At 47.8% G+C, this 21,972-nt stretch overlaps 2 protein-coding genes across 2 annotated transcripts; both read right to left on the bottom strand.

Moving 5' to 3' along the window:
• Positions 1–17: 17 nt before the first annotated feature.
• Positions 18–5,632, bottom strand: WDR55 (WD repeat domain 55). The gene is made up of 7 exons (XM_081233301.1): positions 5,320–5,632; positions 1,744–1,844; positions 1,564–1,651; positions 1,280–1,459; positions 1,084–1,183; positions 825–994; positions 18–743 (listed from the first exon to the last, which is right to left on the bottom strand). Exons 1-7 carry the CDS (start codon positions 5,508–5,510, stop codon positions 422–424), a joined length of 1,152 nt encoding a protein of 383 aa, XP_081089427.1. The 5' UTR covers positions 5,511–5,632; the 3' UTR covers positions 18–421.
• A 1,929-nt stretch (positions 5,633–7,561) lies between these two features.
• On the bottom strand, positions 7,562–21,886 carry IK (IK cytokine). The gene is made up of 20 exons (XM_081233303.1): positions 21,738–21,886; positions 21,110–21,176; positions 17,639–17,731; positions 16,852–16,911; positions 15,860–16,027; positions 15,566–15,680; positions 15,026–15,096; positions 14,887–14,933; positions 13,840–14,003; positions 11,479–11,587; positions 11,091–11,130; positions 10,716–10,929; positions 10,448–10,466; positions 9,892–9,989; positions 9,573–9,658; positions 9,260–9,317; positions 8,354–8,442; positions 8,043–8,151; positions 7,833–7,867; positions 7,562–7,748 (listed from the first exon to the last, which is right to left on the bottom strand). The coding sequence occupies exons 1-20, from the start codon at positions 21,751–21,753 to the stop codon at positions 7,721–7,723; spliced, it is 1,686 nt and encodes a 561-aa protein (XP_081089429.1). The 5' UTR covers positions 21,754–21,886; the 3' UTR covers positions 7,562–7,720.
• Positions 21,887–21,972: the final 86 nt, after the last annotated feature.

The raw sequence follows: 21,972 nt of genomic DNA, 5'->3' as shown, positions 1-21,972 counted from the left end.
ACAGCTTAACATGAATCTTTGCTTCTTATTTTCTTGATTTGTCTTTGTTGATGTTTTTATTTGGGGGCTGGCTGAGCCAAAGGGTCAGGGCCTTTGCCCCAACCACTTGGCATTCTGGTTTTGGTGTATGCGTAGTTTTGAGTTTTTCTATGCTGGTTTTTCTATGCTGGTTGTATTTATATTAAACCCCTGGTTGGTTTAAACCTGTGTCCGTGCTGTCTTGCGCCAGCTGTGGGCTTGTCTTACACTGGTGGAGTGAGCAGCGGCTACAGGGCAAGTCCTTTCCCACATCAGTGTGCCGATCCTGAGCATCTTCTAGTGCACAATAGGATATTTTAAATTCCCAGCCTCTCTAGGGATCCAGCCCAGAAAGCAAGACTCTTGTCCACTGAGAACCCATCCTGAGATTCAGCTCATTCCCTCAGTCACTGTCATCCTCACTCTCCTCCTCTTCCTCCTGAGCTGTGGCGTCCTCTCCCTCCTCCCTCAGTCCTGCAAAGAAGTCATCCGTGCTCCAGGCCTTGCTGCTCAGCGCCCGTAGTGGCCCTCCCTTTTTCTTGCGCCGGCGGTAGTCATCCACCACCAAAGCCCGCAGCTGGGCCATGTCCCAAAACTTGAGGCGCTGGTCATGGCCACTGCTGGCCAGGAAGCGGCCGCAGTGGGAGAGGGCTAGGTTCTCCACAGGTTCCCCGGCATGCTGGCCCACACTGCCCACCACTCGGTTTGGCAGGATGTTGACAGCCCTGGACAGAAAGAAAAGTGTTCGGTATGGGCCAGTTAGGTCTGCCCTTCCTATGACTGGAGGGCCATCCAGCTTCTCTCACCTGATGACTCCATCAGTGGAGCCGGTACACAGCAGACTCTCAGTGACTGGAACCATGCAGTCAATGGACTCAGCTCTCAGGGCAAAGCGGTCACTTGTGGCCCCAAAGCCATCCCAGTTGAAGAGGTAGATGGTACCTTCACTGGAGCCACAGGCCACCTTCTTCCCACACTGCAGGGAAACAGGGAAAACCATGTTTGTGGAGCCACATCAAACCAAGTCCCTATTGCACACCCCCATCCCGCCCCACCCAGCTGTACTTTCATAAGTGTGACAGAGGTCAGGTCTCCAGATTGAGGCTCGGAGAGCAACTCGAACCGGCGTCGTCTGATGTTGAAGACGCCAAGGCAGCCATCTCCGCTGTAGAGAGAGCAAAGCAGTAGGCTTGGCTGGAGGTACCCACCAAGGGAAACATTTAACACAGGGAAGGGAGGGGATACAGCTTTGAGGCTGTACCTGGCTGTGAGCAGCAGCTTCTTGGCTGGGTCCAGAGCCATGTCAGCAATGTACTCCTCATGCTGCCGCATATCCATTAAGGGGCCCTCCTTCCGCTGGTCCCAGAGGCGGATGCCACCTGTGTCATCCCCAGTGGCCAGAACATTCTCATCCACCAGCAGCAGGCTGTTGATGGGGGCACTAGAGACACAGATACAGAACTTCTTCGAGCACCTTTGTCTCAGTAGGGATGTACCAATCAATCCTTACCCTTTTGTCTCAACACACAGTTGGCTTCCCCTTACCTGTGAGCCTTGGAAATGCGTCTTTGCAGTCGTCCCAGCTCCACATCTAGAAAATGGATGGCTTTGTCCTTGGACACAGTAACAAGTTCTGTGGGGAGGGAGGGGGAAATGCCAGGTCATGGTGCTGTTCGTTGCTCCCTTCCCACCACCACACTGCTGGCTGCCTTTCCTAATACTCACTCTGCCCATCTTCAGAGAAGACAACGGCTCGGCAGGACTTGAGGTGGTGACCTGAGGACCAGTGCTCCTTGGTTTCTCCCTCTTGGCAGGAGTAGGAAAAGCTGGGGAGAATGGAAGAAGAGTGAATGACTCCAGACCTCACCTCGGAGGATAGAGACCAACTAGCCAAACTTCCACCTACCTAGGAGTTCCTGCTTGCACACCTCCAAGCCCAAGGAGGTTACCATCCCATTTTCTTTTTTTTTTTAATGAATAGGTATTTATATTATTATTTTCTTTAATATTTATTTTGGCTGTGCCGGGTCTTAGTTGCAGCATGCAGGATCTTCGTTGTGGCATGCATGCGTTATCTAGTTCCCCAACTAGGGATTGAACCTGGGCCCCCTGCATTGGGAGCGCGGAGTCTTACCCACTGGACCGAGAAGGAAGTCCCCCATTTTCCCATCTTCAATGAGCTTCAAATGTGAGGTCTTTTTTTCATTCAATGTACATTTTTGTGACCTCACCCCACCCCTCTTCATCATCTTTGAAAGCCATAACCTGGAGAAACATTAGGTCTGAATCACTCTGGAGGTCCAAAAATAGTTAATGACAGAACAGCCCAGAAGTTGGAAATGTAAAGATTAGTAAGACAGGGATATTACACTCCAGGTCTACAGGAGCTAAAGAAAGCCACAATTAATTACGGCACATTGGGCTTCCCTGGTGGCGCAGTGGTTAAGGATCTGCCTGCCAATGCAGGAGACACGCGTTCGAGCCCTGGTCTGGGAAGATCCCACATGCTGCGGAACAACTAAGTCCGTGCACCACAGCTACTGCGCTCTTGAGCCCGCGAGCCACAATTACTGAAGCCCACACGCCTAGAGCCCATGCTCCCAACAAGAAAAGCCACCGCAATGAGAAGCCTGCGCACCACAACAAAGAGTAGCCCCCGCTCGCCGCAACCAGAGAAAAGCCCACGTGCAGCAACGAAGACCCAACGCAGCCAAAAAAAAAAAAAAATTACGGCACATTGTGAACACGTGTGGCGGAAGGATGAAAAGGGAGGTAGAGAGGCACCAGCCTGTAAGCTCAGCTTTGAGGCAAGTACCTGTCAGAGATTATCCCTAGTGCCTGCCTCAGCAGATCTTCAAAAAGGGTTGAATGAATAAGTGCTTGCTTGCTAGTGAGTTCCAGGCAGGCAGAACTGGGTCTACTTATTGTTTGTTCTGTCCCAGTGCCTAGCATGAAAAGGTTGCTTAATAAACACAGATTGAATGAATACTTTGGAAGGGTAGAGAGCCCTGGAAAGCTAACTAAGGTGATGGCATGTGAGTTGGATCATGAAGAATAAGTAGTTCACCTGGCAGAGAACAAAGGGCAGATACTGGAGGCAGATGCTGGTGTCTCTCCCAGGGCAGACACGAGGAATGAGGAGAGTTCAAGTGGGAAGAGAGAGGTATAGCTGAATCTGGAAAGAGGGGCTGGACTAGGCTTGAGACAACCATGTAGGCCAGGCAGAAGTCTGAATTGAATCCTTTGGGAAAAAGGAACCTCTCTGGAATGGTCATAGGAGAAGTTCGAGGCCTCCAGAAGGCAGTGGCTGAGGGTAGAGAAGAGGAGACAAACAGAAGCCAGGGGTGTGTGTGAAGAAAAGTCCAGGGTGACTCCCAAGTATCTGGCACTGTAAACATGGATAAAAGTAGTAAACCTCTCTGCAAGGTATGTATTATTGTTCCCATTTTCTTTCATCCTTCCTTCCCGCCTTGCCTTCCCTGCCTGCCTACCTGCCTTACTCTCTCTCTCTCTCACCCTCCCTCCCTCTTTTTTTTAATATAAATTTATTTATTTTATTTATCTTTGGCTGCGTTGGGTCTTTGTTGCTGTGTGCGGCTTTCTCTAGCTGCGGCAAGCAGGGGCCATTCTTCGGTGCGGTGTGCGGGCTTCTCATTGCGGTGGCTTCTATTGTTGGGAAGCACAGGCTCTAGGCACGTGGGCTTCAGTAGTTGTGGCACACGGGCTCAGTAGTTGTGCCTCGCGGGCTCTAGAGCACAGGCTCAGTAGTTGTGGCGCATGGGCTTAGTTGCTCCGGCTCTAGAGCGCAGGCTCAGTAGTTGTGGCCCATGGGCTTAGTTGCTCCGTGGCATGTGGGATCTTCCTGGGCCAGGGCTCGAACCCGTGTCCCCTGCATTGGTAGGCAGATTCTTAAACACTGTGCCACCAGGGAAGCCCCCTTCTCCCTCTCTTTTTCTCTCTCCCTTTCTCCCTCCCTCCCTCCCTTCCTTCTTTCCTCCCTCCTTCTCTCCCTCCATCCCTTCCTCCTTCCTCAGAGCCACAGAGCTTGCGGGATCTTAGTTCCCGGGTCCCTGGCAGTGAAAGCATGGAGTCCTAACCACGGGACCGCCAGAGAATTCCCTACTGTTCCCATTTTCAAAGATGAAAATCAGAAATTAACTTGCCCAAGGCCATTGCAGCTAATGAGGGGTTTGGGGGTTAAATTCATTAAGTAAATCTGATAGCACAACTCTCCTGGTTAAGGCCTTCAATGGCTTTTCACTGCTTCTAGCCTACATGTTTTACTCAAAATCAAACGTGTATTGAGCACTAACCCTGGGCTAGAAGCAGGAGATAAAATGGAGAACTAAAGAGACTACAGATTACATTCCAGAACGTTGTTTTTCAAACTCTAGTCATGACCCATTACTGAGCTGCAATCAGCATTTTCTGTGTGTGCCCGCAATAACGACAGAATAAAATAAATCAGAAAATATTAGAGTGCATCACACATAATATAAAAGCTATTTTTACTGTGGGGCGAGGTCAAAAAAGTTTAAAAAACATTTTTTTAGTGGAGACAGTGTTCAAATAATTATGCAAAAGGATGTATAGTTACACACCATTATGTAGTTTATGAGGAAAAGGTATCTGGTGCCAAGGCAACATCTAACAGGTAATCTAATTTAGTCTGAGGCATGTTTGAAGAGTGAAGAGATGCTGGGGACTCTGGGACAATAGGTGCAAGTGAGGGAAATTCCAGGAAGAAGGAATAACGTGCAAAGGAGCTGAGGCTTCAAGGTACATTAAAAAGGTAACGATGAATAAGCACAGAAAACAGAAAATAAAGTGAGCAAGGGCCAGATGGTCAAGGCCCTGAAAGCCGGATTAAGGAATCTCAACTTAATTCTAAAAGCAAAGGTAAACTATTGAAGGATTTTAATCAAGGAAGTGAGGTGGCTGGATTTGTGTTTTTGAAAGATCAATTAAAGTGGGCAAGAAGCGAAAGCAGGGGGCCCCGTTGGTCCTGTTTCAGGATCAATACAATATTTCGGTGGGAAATAACCGTGTCCTGAACGCCTGCCTGTCCGGGCTCCGTCACAACTTTCCAGCCACTTTGTCGCTCAGTTCTTTCAATAGATTTGTGTGGTAACTTGCTTAAAGGCGAATGTTATTAAACGAATTGGACAAGACTCAGTCTTGTAAACTTAATCTCCCTGTAACTTTCTCTCCTCATCCCAGCTCCATCGCTGCGGAGCTTCCAGACCGAGCAGCCCCACACCCACCACCCTCACCACGCCCCCATCTCTGCCCCGCACTTACACGAACACGTCCCCGTCCACGTCCCCAGCCGCCAGGAGATCGCGGGCCGGATGGAACGCCAGTCCACTGGCCGGAGCCTCCAGCACGATATCTTCCGGAGTGTCCCGGATCCGGGCTGGGGCTTCCGTGGAGTCGGGGTCCTCCTCGTCTCTCCCATCCTCCGCGGGCCTCTCCTCACACGTGCCGTCCATGAACCAGAGGATCCGAGCCGCGCAGCAATTGGTAGGTAAACCCAAGAACCCGTTACTCGGCGGGAGGAGGGGCGCAGGGCACCGCTTCCGGGGTAGGGGGCCAGGCAGGAAGTGGCGTCAAGGCGTTCTCCGTAACCCGGAAAAGGCGGGGCCTGACTCAGCTGGTGGGAGGGACCGACCCGAGGAGCCCGGTTTCTTAATCCCGCTACTTCCCAGTGTTGCAGCGGAGGAGATTCCTGTGTCAGATAGACGGCGCAACCTTCAGCCCCCTCCTTGGTCACTTCACGTAAAGTCGGGAACTGCGTTTAAGTTCTTTCCCCTTTTCCTGAGCGGTGCTGACAGTTTGGTAGTGTCTCCCGCAATCAGTAAAGGATGACTGCCTGCCTTCGGGAGAGAAGAGCGGGACGCCAGTCGTTCATGGTTTGTTGAAAGACCAAGACAAGCGACAGCCAGTTTGGTCAGTAAGCGACAAAAGCCCACGCCGCGAGAATTTGACCTCCGGGGGTCGTAGACAGCAGGCAGTCCGCGCACACACTTAAGCTGCAGCCCTCCATGCTGAACATCCTCGTGGCCAAAGCAACAGCGTCCCGCCCGTTCCTACCGTTTGGCTACAGACTCTCACCGGGACTGGGCCGGCAGTGCTCAGAGCTGGCAAGGAGTTGCTGAAAAGGAAAAATGGGCACAACAGTTGACGTTCTGGACATCCCGGTTACCAAAGGTTCCACAAAGATGAGAGCACTGTGTATGATGGGGCAGATAAGGAGGAGCATGTGCTCCATGTCTGGATCTTGGTTACTTCCACAAGGCTTGGTGGTACTTGCAGAAACTTATTTTAAACTGGCAGTCAACCCCCAGAAGGTCTCGATCTTAGTGACCCTCTAGGTACCTTCATCTGAGCCAGGTGGGTCTCTGTGACCTTTTTCCTAATTGTGACTGCTGCCTACAGCCATCACATCAGGGTGTCACTTACTGTCTGAAATTAGCCATTCTAGGTGCTATTGCAGACTGCCCAATTTCAGCCTCCTAGGCGCCATGCAGAAAGCTGGCTTCCTCAAAAAGCTCTTGCCCTGGGCTTCCCTGGTGGCGCAGTGGTTGGGAGTCCGCCTGCCGATGCAGGGGACGTGGGTTCTTCGTGCCCCGGTCCGGGAGGATCCCGCACGCCGCGGAGCGGCTGGGCCCGTGAGCCATGGCCGCTGAGCCTGCGCATCCGGAGCCTGTGCTCCGCGACGGGAGAGGCCACAGCAGTGAGGAGCCCGCGTACCGCAAAAAAAAAAGAAAGAAAAGTTCTTGCCCTGTCAAAGTGAAAGTAACCAAAGGCAATGGCTAAAGTAGCCATCTAGCTCTTCTTGGATCTTGTACGCCCACAGGTCTTAGCTCAGGGCAGGCAGTGGCAGCTATGGATCCAGCCAGAAAGAACTGGTGACCTTTGCTGATGAGTACCAGACCAAAGTGCTGGCAATGAGCCAAGAGGAAGGGTGGGGATGGAGTGATTTGGAGGCCAGGGATCCCACCCTGGGCCTTGGCAAACTTTCAGTGTGTTGAAGGGCACTAAACTCTTCTGGTCTAGGACAGGGATTCTCCAAGGCACTTCCCCTTCAACCCAGTAAGCAGTGATTTGTACTTGGAATTACTAAAGATCCCAGAAGGGCATAAATTTGTGAAGGGTTTTTGTTCCCAGGAGTTTCTCATCAGGTGACTTTACCTAGAGCCCAGTCCTGCACAACCTTGGGATCAGACTGGCAGCCCACTGGGCTGACCCTAATTCCCAGGGAACCTCTGCCCTAAGACTAGGTCCCCGGATGGGCCCAGATGAGTCTGATATTTAAGACCAATCATCCTTATGTTTCTCTATCCACTTCTTGCCTGACAGCGAGGGTCATTCTTCCCTCCTCCACTGCGGACCCTGGCTAGTATATATCCTGCTTAGGAATCTAGAGCCACAGCTCAGGAAAGGACTGACTTTCTCCATGTGATTTTTATACAATCACATGTATATGGAATTAGTAGCCCTCTTGGTGCATCTGGGCCCTCAACATAGAGAAGATAAGAGAGCAGGTTAACCAATTTTAATGGAACCAAAAGATTATACAATGAAATTTTATATACATTCACAAAAAAAAAACCATCGTGCAACTTTTTTTGGAATTGTAGAAAGCGAGCAGTGGAGAGCACATCCTTGTGGAGATTATTCTTGGGGTTGGAACCAGAGATTAGTATTTTGGTCTTTTCACTTCAACCCTGCAATAGAAAGAGAAATGAGCATAAGATCAATACACTAAGCAACTCTCACCAGTCTCACAGAGGAAGAATAATGCTGCTCACCCATCGGCTTCCATCTTCTTCCTCTTCTCAATGATCTGCAAAAAGAACAGTTATAGTTGATGGTTATGCTGCCAGTCTAAGCTCACCTGAGACCCAAGGCTGACCTCTCTCCTACTTCCATGGCTCTCCGACCCACTGCCTGTTCCTGAATCTGTGGGCCAGTATCTCCTCCCAGCTGAAGCCCTCCCACCCAGAACCAGTCCCACTTACCGCACTAATCTTTTTCCATTGGCGATCAAGCTCTGCTTTGTCATTGGTTTCCTTAAAGCGCCTGGTTTTACGCCCTTCAGACATCTTGATGCCATATTGAAATGCAGCCCTGAGGGAAAAAAAGGGCAGTTGAGGGAAGAAGGCATCCGAGGTTGAATAGCAGTAGCAAGGTGTTCCCAGGAGACCCGGTGAGCAGAGAACTGATTTCAGAATGTTTCAGCCAGACTGCACCCTCTAACCTGTTGTGGGCTAGTCCGCCCCCACCACCATCCCTCTCCTCACTCTTGGCTGTATTTAGTACCAAGACTCACTTGGGCAAAGCCTCCTTGTTGTTCATATACTCGCTGTATTCCTCCTGGGTATCGAAGTCCCAGCGGCCTAAAGGGCCTTTCTTGTTACCCTGTTGCAGGACAGAATGGGGGGCAAGGAAGGAAGAGATGTCAGTGGAAATGAGATTTTAGCCCTTGATTAAAGCCAGGCTCTCCCATAATCCCAGGTTTTATCATTCATAAATCCTACCCTAATAAACAATAATAAATGTTAACTGTGTACTTGCTATGTGCCAGGCATCATTCTGAACACTAAACATGTATCTTATTTAATTCTCTCAAAAACTCTATTGAGAGAGAACTATAGTTATCTCCATTTTTCTAATGAGGAAACTGAGGAAAAAGCAGTAAAATAAGTTGGCTTGGTCACAAAACCAATACCTGGCAGAGCCAGGGTTAAGCAAGGCTCCAAGATAGAATTAAACCATGCTATTAAGCACTGCAGTACAGAGAAAACAAGGAAAAGTAGATGACACTTCTTCACCCTTAATGGTGTTAGTGTTTTTGTTTTTGTTTTAAGGCTTAGAGGAAAATGTCAATCCTAGCTAGAATAAAACTCAGTTTGTTTGTTTTCCAGTTATTTTCTAAAAACTGAAATCCTTCTTCCCTTTCTGCATGTGCACTAAAGGCGTGCTTACTCCCTAGGATGGAAATCAAAGCCTGGCACTTTACAGAAAATAAAAAGAAATATAGTTATGGCCCTATCTCATTTGACTTTGTACAGATGCTTTAAAACAGTTAAGCTGCCCAGGACCCCACAATGCTGCTGCTCCTATTGCTGCAGCTGAAGAAAGAAGAGGCCCAGGAAATGAAACAGATCATTTGGGAGGAGGGAAGGGGATATGCGCTAAAGAGTAACTGTCCCCACCCATCCTTCCAGCTCCACACCTGGTCCATTTTGCTATAATCCACCTCCTCGTCACTGTCCACAGCCATATCATCCATCCTAAAGAGAAGCAACAGTTAAAGAGATGGTGCAGACCCAGATTCCTATGGTTCATGCAGAAACCTACCCACTAAGAGGCTATATGCCTAGGAACAACCATCCCTCCTAGGCCTCCCACTCAGAGCCTAACAGAATACTTTATCCAGTAAGAAGTATCCCTGGGTCCCAACAAATCAAATTTTCACCTCACTCCCCCCGCCCCGACCTTGCTCTGCAATCATCCCAGCCTCCCTTCTTTAAAAGAGTCTCACATACGTGGCTGGGTAGCACTCAGCATAGCTGTTGGACATGCCAAAGAAATCTCCCAGCTGCTTCTTGTCTTCTGGCTTCTTCAGCATATGCTATGTTAAGGAAAATAATTCTACCAATAGCAGAAAAACTTCAAGCAGGAAGGGCCAAGGGCTAGAAGCCCCAACATGAAAACTCTAAGGAGAGGGCTGTGAACGTGAATGAGTCCTGAGAAAGGGGAAAGTCATGACTTCATCCTTATCAAAATTCAGCACAAAAGGGAAAGAGCAAGATGGGGGCAGGGAGGTTGTGGGGAAGCAGGGAGGCAGGTGGAGTTGGAATGAACACGCTGAAATAAAGGATATGATTCAGTGCCTTCCCAGCCAGTAGATCCAGCAAACTTTTCATTGATCGACTTGATCAGCTCCTTGGCGGATCCGGGTCCTGGGCGAAAGAGAACTCTGTTCAGACTTCGAAATAAGGAGCTTACAACCTCTTCCCCACAACACACTTCCCACCTGTGCCTTTCATAACAACATTTTTTAAGCAACAGAACCCTTTAGCTAACAAAGTTTTAATCAAATTCCAATTCAAAATGAGCTACTCTGCTTGAGATGCCCAGAATACTGTCCACTCAACCTGCCCCACGTCCTCAGAACCCCACAGCTGGGAGAATTATATCAAACAGAGCAAATATGCCCTGCCCTTGCCCAGGAAGACAGACAGAACTCCAGACTCATCTTCTGTCTATTCCATAAAGCAAGACATGGATCTTCCAAGAACCCAGAACTAGGAAGTCCCCCAGTCCCACCCTTGGCAACTCTGAGTTCTGGGTCAGACTCTCAGCCCAGAGGAAAGCAGCACTGCCAGAGCCAATGCAACATGCCATGGGTAAAACTCACCTTTGTCAACATCCATGGGCTGGAAAGAAAACAGAAACTGAAGTGAGTGTCACCAGGAGGGATGCCCACTCACCTCTCCCTCAAGTTTGAATCAACTCCCTACCCTACCCCCTGCCCCCATTTCCAGGATGGTTCCTACCCTGGATTAATTGACCCAGTTGCTGCTGTGGAGCCATGAGCCACCTATATAACAGAGGGGTTCTGTACCTGGCTGGGCAGCCACAGAGATGGGCAGCTCCTCCACCTAGTGCCCGGGACTACATCTCACCTCATCATCCACTTTTGGCTTCTCAAAGTAGCTGTGCCTCTTCTTCTCTTCTTCTCTCTCTCGATCCCGCTCCCGCTCTCGATCGCGTTCTCGCTCTCTGTCACGGTCTCTGTCTCTCTCCCGATCACGCTCCCGTTCCCGGTATCTCTCCCGCTCCTTGTCTCGAGGTGTCTTGGTTGTGGAGGGCACATAATCCCCAATGTCTTCAAATATACTAAGAAAACAGAGATCCCTAGCTGACAAAGTCATACGAACTTCCATTTCCGCCAGCCATTTCTCCAGATTCTCACACCAAGGCCTCCCCCAAATGCCAAAGACAGGAAACCCAGAGGCCCTTCCTCCCTCAGATCAGGGGGCAGGGGCTAGGATACATACTTCATGTCAGCCTCAGGGGGTTTCTTCTCTTCCATTTTCCCTGTAACATAAAGAGAGGAGTGAGGAAGACACTCCTGAGTTATTTCCCACTCAGCCTCACCATGCTCTTCAGTTCTCAATGCCCTTTTAAACATCTTCTGTTTAAAAGATGGGACAACAAAAGCTACCCCATACTCCCCCTCCTCAAGCCTCAAAACTGACCACTGCTTCCTGGGTGGGTCAAGCAGACAGAACCTGGATGCAACCATCCCTTGGCTAATGCTCCACTGCTCCCATTTTTCTCTGGTCCCCAGGAGCCTCCCAATGTTCTGGAAGCTCCAGGAGACCTTGGTTCCATCTCAGATGCCCCTCCAGGGGTAAGGTTTCTCTCCCTAACTCTCCAGATTACCTTTATCTTTCTTTTTGAGCTTCTTGTTGCGGGTACCCTGCCTCAGGTAGGAAAGGATCTGGGTGAGCTTGCTGATGACAATGTCATTTGTGGTCAGTGTGGTCTGGGCCTGAAAACCCCCAAGGAGCAAGAATGTTATCCCACTGAGCAGGACTCTCTTCATTTACTCATTCATTTACTTAACAAATTAACAAATTAAAGGATAAGTGAGAATTAAGTAGGTGAACACAGGGAAAGGAGGTGTTGTAAAAGTATATTCCAGACAGATGAAACAGCATACGAAGGCCTGGGTCATAAGTGAATCTAGTACATTCAAGAAAGCAAGGATGACTGGAGAACAAACTGGGAAGCATGGTAGAAAGAGTCTGGAGAGGCCAGGAGTTACAGAGCCTCAGAAGCCATGATATACAGATTTTGGCCTTGGGCTTCCCTGGTAGCGCAGTGGTTAAGAATCTGCCTGCCAATGCAGGGGACACGGATTTGAGCCCTGGTCAGGGAAGATCCCACATGCTGTGGAGCAACTAAGCCCGTGCACCGCAACTACTGAGCTTGCGCTCTGGAGCCCACAAGCCACAACTACTGAAGCCCGCACACCTAGAGCCTGTGCTCCGCAACAAGAGAAGCCACTGCAATGAGAAGCCCGGGCACCACAACAAAGAGTAGCCCCCGCTCACCACAACTAGAGAAAGCCTGCACGCAGCAACAAAGACCCAATGCAGCAAATAAATTAATTAAAAAAAAAAAAAGATTTTGGTCTTTATCCTAACACTAAGAAACCATCAAGGGGCTTCCCTGGCGGTCCAGTGGTTAAGAATCCACCTTCCAATGCAGGGAACATGGGTTCTATCCCTGGTCGGGGAAGTAAGATCCCACATGCTGCGGAACAACTAAGCCCCTGCACCACAACTACTGAGCACGTGAGCCAAAACTATAGAGCCCGTGCACTGCAACAAAGATCCTGCAAAACTAAGACCCAATGCAGCCAAAAATAAAATAAATAAATAAAGACTTTTAAAAAATAAAGAAACCGGGCTTCCCTGGTGGCGCAGTGGTTGAGAGTCCGCCTGCTGATGCAGGGAACACGGGTTCCTGCCCTGGTCCGGGAGGATCCCGCATGCCGCGGAGCGGCTGGGCCCGTGAGCCATGGCCGCTGAGCCTGCGTGTCCGGAGCCTGTGCTCCGCAACGGGAGAGGCCACAACAGTGAGAGGCCCGCGTACCGCAAAAAATAAAATAAAATAAACCATCAAATCTTCTAAACCGGGGGCAGGGCACATACGGGAAATCTCTGTACCTCCCTCTCAATTTTGCTGTGAACTTTTTTTTTTTATTAATTTATTAATTTATTAATTTATTTATGGCTACATTGGGTCTTTGTTGCTGTGCGCGGGCTTTCTCTAGTTGCGGCGAGCGGGGGCTACTCTTCATTGCGGTGCGCGGGCTTCTCACTGCGGTGGCTTCTCTTGTTGCGGAGCATGGGCTCTAGGCGCGCGGGCTTCAGTAGTTGTGGCACATGGGCTTAGTTGCTCCGCGGCATGTGGGATCTTCCTGGACCAGGGCTCGAACCCGTGTCCCCTGCATTGGCAGGCAGATTCTTAACCACTGCGCCACCAGGGAAGCCCTGCTGTGAACTTTAAACTGCTCTAAAAAATTATCTTAAAAAAAAAATGACAGTAGTGAAGGGAGAAAAAAAAAATCTTCTAAACCATGATGAGAAAAAGTCATGTTGTTACATGATCACTCTGGCCATGTGTAAAAATGATAATGGAAAAGGGGACGGAAAGATGTGGGGAGTGGTAATGGCTAAAGAGTACAGGGTTTCTTTTTGGGGTGATGAAAATGCTTTAAAATTGATTCTGATGCCAGTTGTACAATTCTATGAAAATACTAAAAGCCACTGAATTGTACACTTTAAAGGGGTGAACTGTTTGGTATGTGACTTACATCTCAACAATACTAAAAATAAATAGAATATTGGAAGGGAACCAGAGTGGAAACCAACTAGGAGCCCCTTTTAATAGTTCCAACAAGAGATGATGGCTTTTTTTTTTTTTTGGCCATGCTGCACAGGATGTGGGATCTTAGTTCCCCAACCAGGAATTGAACCCATGCTCCCTGCATTGGAAGTACAGAGTCTTAACCACTGGATCACTAGGGAAGTCCCAAGAGATGATGGCTTAGACTGGAATGTTATTGTGTTATTGGTGGAGATAGAGAAAAGTGAATGGATTCAACTGAGATTTAGGAGGTTAGAAGGTGGACAGGACTTGGTTAAATGTGGTAGATGAGGCTCAGGGCAGAAGTGAAGCTGATTCCCAGGTTTGAGGCTCACATAGCAGGCTCTCGGGACTTGGGTCACTCACCTCCATGGTGGGGCAATCAGCTTTGCTGCGGATAAGAGTAGTGGGGATGTCAGTATCAGCATACTCATCATCCAGGTCTACCACATAGGCCATGCGGCCTGGAAGAAACAGCTCATTCCGCTCATATGCTTTGCTCTTGAAGAGCATGCGGTAAACATTTCGGCCTACAAAAAGAGAAAGAGCAGCAAGTAGCCAGTGAGAAAACTTCTACAATAACAGCTACTGTTTACTAAGTGGCTACTGTGTGCCAGCCACCATGCCAAGTGTTATGCATTCTTTGCTTCATTCAGTCTCCACAACAGCCCTGTGAGGTGGTCATTATTATCTCCTTTTAGCTGATAAAAATACTAAGGCTGAGAAGTAAGTGATTTACTACCACTTAAGTCATATGACTATTGCAAGTCCTATAGCTACTAAGCGACAGAACAAAGAATGGGACCCCAGCCGTTTAACTCCAAAGCCTGAGCTCTTATCCACCCTGCCTACATTGCCTTCTCAAGGGCACTATGTGCCTAGCATTGTATTAGGCCCTGTGAGGAAGAAGGATGAAGTTTAAGGTAATACTGATGAAGACGGGAAAAAATAGCTCTACTATATGCTCAGTGTGATAGGCATGTTGCATGTATTATTTCTCTTCATCCCAGTAATCCCATGAGGTGAACGTTAACCCCATTTTTGCAAGTGGAGCTGAGAAGTTAAGTTGGTTGCACCCAAAATCACATGCTTAGTGTGATTTCATTACAGGATTTAAATGCAGGTTTCTGAATTCTGAGTTTTTAATCATCAACCATGCTACCTCCCTTAATGGATAAGCCCAAATCTGAAAGAGCTTCCAACCTAACTGAGGGGACATTAGTAATATATATGAAATAACTAAGTCTACATCTGAGTTCTATCAGAGTATTTTGTGGGAACTAGCTGGTTTGGGGACAAAAAAGAGATAAAAGTAGATTGAGGGTAAGGGGAAGCATATTCTGTCCAGAGCACTAAATTCCTTACAATTCCCCCTGGAATGCAGAGCCACTAGTGTAGAAATTCTGTACTCACCCAAACGTGTTTTAAATTCAATTTTATTTTCAGGATCCTCATCTTTCCTGAAAAGACAAAAAGAATATTTTTGCTAAATGTGTTCCTACTTTTGGCCCCACCTTTCTAAACTCTCAAGCTCTCCCTGATGTTTACTTACTTGGTTTCCTTCTGGGGCTTTTCCATCAGTTCTTCCTCCTCTTTCTCTTTGCTGGCAATTTCAGCTCGTACCTAACAGGAAAGCAATTAAGGTTTAGACATTTATTCACTTTACATATCCTTACTGAACACCATTATACCACACTGTGCCAGGAACTAAGAACTCAATACTGAACAAAACAATATAGTCCTTGCCCTAATGGAGCTTATAAAAAGAGAGACAGACAAATTAAACAATTAAACAACAAAGTGTGATAACTGCTGTAAGTAAAACAGAAGAGCTATGCAAGGGTGCAGGTAGTGGGAGGGGAGGAGTGGGGAGACTTAACAATACACAGGTGATCAGGGAAGGTTTGTTTCCCCAAGAAGATAAAACTGAGGCTGAGACTTGAAGGATGAATAGCAATTAGTCCTACAGAGGGGGCACCATTAGTTCTTCTACATGGTCTGAACTAACAGCAGTCTCCCTCCTCACCCCAAAAGGCACTTATAAGAGCATTCAGCATGCTAGTATTACTCTCCATCTACCAACCAAGCTCACCTTCTGAAGCAGAGCAAAGTCCAAGCCTTTCACCAAATGGGTGTGTTCCATGTCACCACCCAAAAATTTGGACTCCTGGATCAACTGTCTTCTCTTCTCTGCAGCTGATTTGTCCCTGTAGAATGAAAGAGGCCACATAAGAACCATCCTTTGTGGGTGGCAAGTGCCTCTTGAAATGGCTTGGCATGGGGAAATGGCTTTCCAGAGCAAGGAAAAAGTGAGGAAGAATTCATACTGCCATTGTATGACTTTGCAAGGCTGAGGGAACCATGCCCTGGCCCACTCGGTACTCACGCCTCAGCAGTGGGGCCCACAGCCCTGTAGTTAGCTGTGGTGCTGATCAGCTCAGTTTCCTCATAATCTTTGTTCACTCCATCCCGCCGTTCCTTGGCACGGTCCCGGTACTTCTCTGCTAGTTCTCTTTCTCTCTCAATTTCTTGTTGGCGAAGTTTGGCATAATAACTGTGACCAGGGAAAGGCAGATGCGTAAGGCTCAGCAGAACTGTTCCTGCCTGTTTCCCTATACCTTCACCCAACTCTCCATGCTGAAAGCTCATGTATGTCCTCATAGAACTGCTGGCCACCTCTTGATATTCCTCAAAAGCAGAACTACAGCATCTTCCAGCTCACAGATACACCGTTCTAATGCCACAATAGTGTACTCCATCTGTCACTTCAGAATCCTTTGATGTCACCTAACTCTACATCACCGAGTCTCTACAAGTATGAGACTTTACCATACGGCAACCAGGAAGTCTCTGAATTTTTATCACGTTCCAAATTTCACCTGAAAATATATCATTCCTTGCCAGTCCTCCTTAAGAAGAGAGAAAAAAGCAAAGTACCAGGTCTAGGAAGCTTAGTATCATATAAATAATAGCAATGACAATGATAATGACAGCAGCCAAAATTAACTGGGTGGTTACTATATGCCAGGCACTGGTACTAAGTGTTTACATGGACTATCACAGTTGATCCTCATGACAACCTGATAAAAGTTATTATCACTATCTTGATTCCACCCATGCGAATATTGAGGATTAGAGAGGTTAAACAAAATGCCCACGGCATCCAGCTAGAAACTGGTAAAGATGAGATTAAAACACCACAAGCTGACTCCAAAGCCCTAAACAGTCATTCTAAATATCATTCCTTTCCACTATGAAAGCAGAGAATCTCAAGACGAGAAAGGAAAACCTCAGTCTCTTGCCTCATAACTAGCCCCTACTCCTTTTCCCCGAACACTATCCACCTTAAAACCCAACACTCCTCCATCCTCCCTTTACCTTTTCTTTTTTCTCCTTCGTGCAGCTGGATCTTCATCCTCATTGTACTCCCTTGGCATCCTAGAAAAGAAAGAAATTCACTGATTGCGAAATATTGCCACAGCCCCAGAAACCCCAAGAAGTGGCTCTGAGGACTGAAGAAAGGCTTAGAATACTGACCACAGCAATAGCTGACCAGTTTCAATCAGGCAGAGATCCATGTCAATATTTGTAGGTGAGTGGTTCTCAAGCTTTAGAAAGCATCACAACCACCTGAAGGACTATTAAAATTATATACTCCCAAATATCTGCCCTAGAATCTGAGTCCGTGGGGCTGGAATGGACCCAGAAATCTACTTATTTAAGCACCAGCAGCAACTCTAGTACAAATGGTCCATGGAACATACTCTGAGAAAAAATGAGATCCCCATAGGACTTCCCTGGTGGTCCAGTGGCTAAGACTCCATGCTCCCAATGCAGGGGGCCCAGGTTCAATCCCTGGTCAAGGAACTAGATCCCACATGCTGCAACTAAGAGTTCACACGCCACAACTAAAAATCCTGCATGCAGCAACTAAAAGATCCCATGTGCCACAACTAAGACCCAGCACAGCCAAATAAATAAATATTTTTTTAAAAATGAGATCCATACAGTATCGCAGTCTTTCCTGGAGCTTCAATCTCAAAAGGCAGAGAATCAGAACCATAGACCTCAAAAGAGAACTAGCTTTCCAGTTCCTAAGATAACTAGTTCAATAAATTTTCCATAGGAAGGAGATGGGAAACAGATTGATCACCCCAGAACTTACTCATGGTGACGTGACTTAGAGGGTGGTGCAGAAGTAGGCGCAGCCCTTGGAGTCATGAGAAGTTTCCTGAAGTCTTCATTAGTGAGTTTTGATCTAGAGGGCGAAAATTTTAAAAATTAGTACCCAACAAAAATTGGAAAAGGAATATGTCAAAAATATGGTTCACTTTACTAGAAATCAGAGAAAAACAAATTAAAACAAAGAACATGCCACTTTTAATGCATGAGAGTGTTAACGATTAAAAAGTTTGATAAATCGGACTTCCCTGGTGGCACAGTGGTTAAGAATCCACCTGCCAACGCAGGGGACACGAGTTCGAGCCCTGGTCCGGGAAGATCCCACATGCCGCGGAGCAACTAAGGCTGTGTGCCACAACTACTGAGCCTGTGCTCTAAATCCCGCGAGCCACAACTACTGAGCCCTCGTGCCACAACTACTGAAGCCCGAGCACCCAGAGGCCGTCCTCCGCAACAAGAGAAGCCACCACAATGAGAATCCTGCACACTGCAACAAAGAGTAGCCACTGCTCGCGGCTACTAAAAAAAAAAAAGTTTTATAAATCCAGAATGAGTGAGAGGCTGGGACTTCCCTGGTGGCACAGTGGTTAAGAATCCACCTGCCAAGGCAGGGGACACGGGTTCGAGCCCTGGGCCAGGAAGATCCCACATGCCGCGGAGCAACTAAGCCCGTGTGCCACGACTACTGAGCCTGTGCTCTAGAGCCCATTGGCCACAACTACTGAGCCCGCATGCCACAACTACTAAAGCCCACGCACTTAGAGCCCATGCTGTGCAACAAGAGAAGCCACCACAATGAGAAGCCCACGCACCACAACAAAGAGTAGCCCCCACTCGCAACTAGAGAAAGCCCGCACACAGCAACCAAGACCCAGCACAGCCAAAAATAAATTAATTAATTTTTTAAAAATTAGAAAAAAAGAATGAGTGAGAGGGACTTCCCTGGTGGCTCAGTGGTTAAGAATCCGCCTGCCAGTGCAGGGGACATGGGTTCGATCCCTGGTCCGGGAAGATCCCACATGCCATGGAGCAACTAAGCCCATGCACGACAACTACTGAGCCCGTGCACCACAATTACTGAAGCCTGCGTGCTTAGAGCCCGTGCTCCTCAACAAAGAAGCCACCGCGCTGCAACGAAGAGTAGCCCCCACTGGCCACAACTACAGAAAGCCCGTGTGCAGCAACAGACCCAAAGCAGCCAAAAATAAATGTAAAAAAATAATAATAAAATAAATTAAAAAAAAAAAACAATGAGTGAGAATTTGGGAAGTGGATACTCTCATGTATCGTTGATAGTAATATAAATCAGTATAAACAATTTAGAGGACAATTTGGCAGTATCTATCTTAAAATTTAAATGTGTACTATCCTGTGACCAAGCAGCTCCATTCATCTGTATTTAACCTGGCCAATTACTGGCATATGTGTATAAGAAGGCCTGTAAAAGAGGTTCAATTACAGTTTTGAAAATAATAAAAACTTGAGAACAACATAAACCCTAAGCATCCATTATGGGAGATTAACTAAATAAACTGTGAAAGTGTTTCCCAAATATGGGAAAGACAGCACTGATAGTACAAGACGTAATTTTATCTGGTACAGTGACAATGTCTCACTCTTTGACCAAACTTTAGTAAGGTTCCTTTGAGCCCTCTCTTGATTAGGCCCCTTCCTTGGCCTGCTGAGCCCAGTTTTAGCAAAGAATCCTGCTAGGTCTCCCCAAGGAAGACTTCATTCAACGCTACTGTAATAGAAATCAAGACTATTGCAAAAGGGGAGAAGGACTGAAACTAAACTCTGAGTACAACAGGGACAACTGGGAATGTATAGAAAATTACTTGGTTAGGTATCAAGGGTAGGGTGGAAGAGGAAGTTGATTAGATATCAAGGGAAGAGGAGTGATTGGATCTCCTTGATTGATTGATGGGTTTCTCTATACCTTGGCAGGATTCTTTGTTAAAACTGGGTTCAGGGACTTCCCTGGTGGCGCAGTGGTTAAGAATGCTCCTGCCAGTGCGGGGACATGGATTTGAGCCCTGGTCCGGGAAGATCCTACATGCCAGGGAGCAACTAAGCCTGTGCACCACAGTTACTGAAGCCTGCATGCCTAGAGCCTGTGCTCCACAACAAGAGAAGCCACTGCAATGAGAAGCCCACACACCGCAACAAAGAGTAGCCCCTGCTCGCCACAACTAGAGAAAGCCCGCGTGCAGCAATGAAGACCCAACAAAGCCAAAAATTAATTAATTAATTAATTAATTAATTTAAAAACGAAACAAAACAAAACAAAACAGGGTTCAGTAGGCCTGGTCCAAAATAGAAGCCTTGGGGCTTCCCTAGTGGTGCAGTGGTTGAGAGTCCGCCTGCCGATGCAGGGGCCACGGGTTCGTGCCCCGATCCGGGAGGATCCCACATGCCGCGGAGCGGCTGGGCCCGTGAGCCATGGCCGCTGAGCCTGTGCTCCGCAACGGGAGAGGCCACAGCAGTGAGAGGCCCGCGTACCGCAAAAAAAAAAAAAAAAAAAAAAAATAGAAGCCTTGGAGAAGTCTGACTAGAGTTTGGTCAAGAAGTGAGTCCTTGTCACTGCCATGAAAATAACCGCTAAAATATTGAGAAGGGAAAAACATCAGGTGGGGGACTTCCCTGGTGGCACAGTGGTTAAGAATCTGCCTGCCAACGCAGGGGACACGGGTTCGAGCCCTGGTCCGGGAAGATCCCACATGCCGCAGAGCAACTAAGCCTGTGCGCCACAACTACTGAGCCTGCTCTCTAGAGCCTGTGAGCCACAACTCCTGAGCCCACACGCCTAGAGCCCGCGCTCCGCAACAAGAGAAGCCACCACAATGAGAAGCCCGTGCACTGCAACGAAGAGTAGCCCCTGCTTGCCGCAACTAGAGAAAGCCCACGTGCAGCAACGAAGACCCAATGCAGCCAAAAATAAATAAATCACTAAAAAAAAACCCAACACAGGTGGCAAAGTTGATATATAGACAATATAACACCGATTAATTTTAATATTTTAATTCACAAAGCAATGATGTATTTTACTCAAATATGAATATGTGTATACAAATGCATTTAAAAAGAGTAGGACAAAAAGATAAGTGTAAAAAAGGTAACAGTGGTTACCTCTAAGAAAGGGGATGGAATTGGGGATGTTATCACAGACAACATTACCCTTATTCTGATGTTTTAATTTCTACAAGAATTAATTCCTATATAACGTGTAATTAAACATCAATTTTAAAAACTAGCACTCTCCCTGCCATAATTTCCCCTCTAATACTCTTATGCAGTTGGCCTGATCCAGTTAAAGTTCACAAAGATAAAGAGGCAAGCAGTATGATTTTTTGGTCATCCTTGCTGACAAGACATTCAGAATTCTTTCACCACCACCACCACCACTTTACTCATTACCCAGCTCATTCCCATGGTTCTACATCAAAACACTCACTGGTGGAAGGAGTGAGGATCGTCCACATCGTGGCCATCTGGGGCCAATGGGTTGGAGAACGGCTCGCCTAAGAAAAGGAATTGATGTTAATTTAATCAATCTCTTTAGAGTCAGGTCTTGTGCAAAAGTTGGGGATCTAGTAGTGAACAATACAGATGTCTTTTCCTGTCGAGTTGCTCACAATCTAGTGAGGAAGAAAGGCAAGAACATCGACACTGACAATACAGGGTAACAAGTGCTGAAGCAGGAAAATACAAGGAGCTATGGGAGCTCAGAGGAGGGGGCCCCTAAACCAGCGCTGGAGGATCAGCAAAGACTTCTTGAAGATGACACCTAAGATACTACGCGAAAGATAAATTTACAGAAGCGAAAATTAAGTGACGGGGGCTGGGCGTGGTTCACAGATAAATCTCATCTGTCGTGGGTTGGGGCAAGGACAAGATTGAGAGACAGTCTGGAGCTGCCCGGCCTCGCTCGGGGCCCAAACTGCTTCGCCAGGCTCCAAGCATCACACTCCCGGCCCGCCTCCACCCTCGCGCACACAGCCGGCTTAAATTCTGAGGCCAGAATAACGCGCCAAGTGTCCCGAGTCCCGCGGGGAAGAAAGGCCAGATGACCCGAGCCTTACTATCTCGCTCCGGCATTTCGTCCGCGGTGTTTCAACCCCAGCAACGACCGAGGATCCTACAACAACACGGCAGCGACAGGCGACTCCCCACAATGCACCTCAGGAGTCCACCCACAGTGCCTTTCGTGTCCCAGCTTTTCCGCCGCAACGGAGGGCGGAGAAATCCGAGCGAGAGTTGACCTGCAATGCTGTTATGGCATTAGCTAAACTTGGCCCCGCCCCTTACGTCAGCCAA

This window comes from Mesoplodon bidens (genome assembly GCF_964165515.1).
Source record: "Mesoplodon bidens genome assembly, chromosome: 4".
NCBI classification, from domain to species: domain Eukaryota; kingdom Metazoa; phylum Chordata; class Mammalia; order Artiodactyla; family Ziphiidae; genus Mesoplodon; species Mesoplodon bidens.
This window is presented reverse-complemented; position numbering and strand designations above follow the sequence as displayed.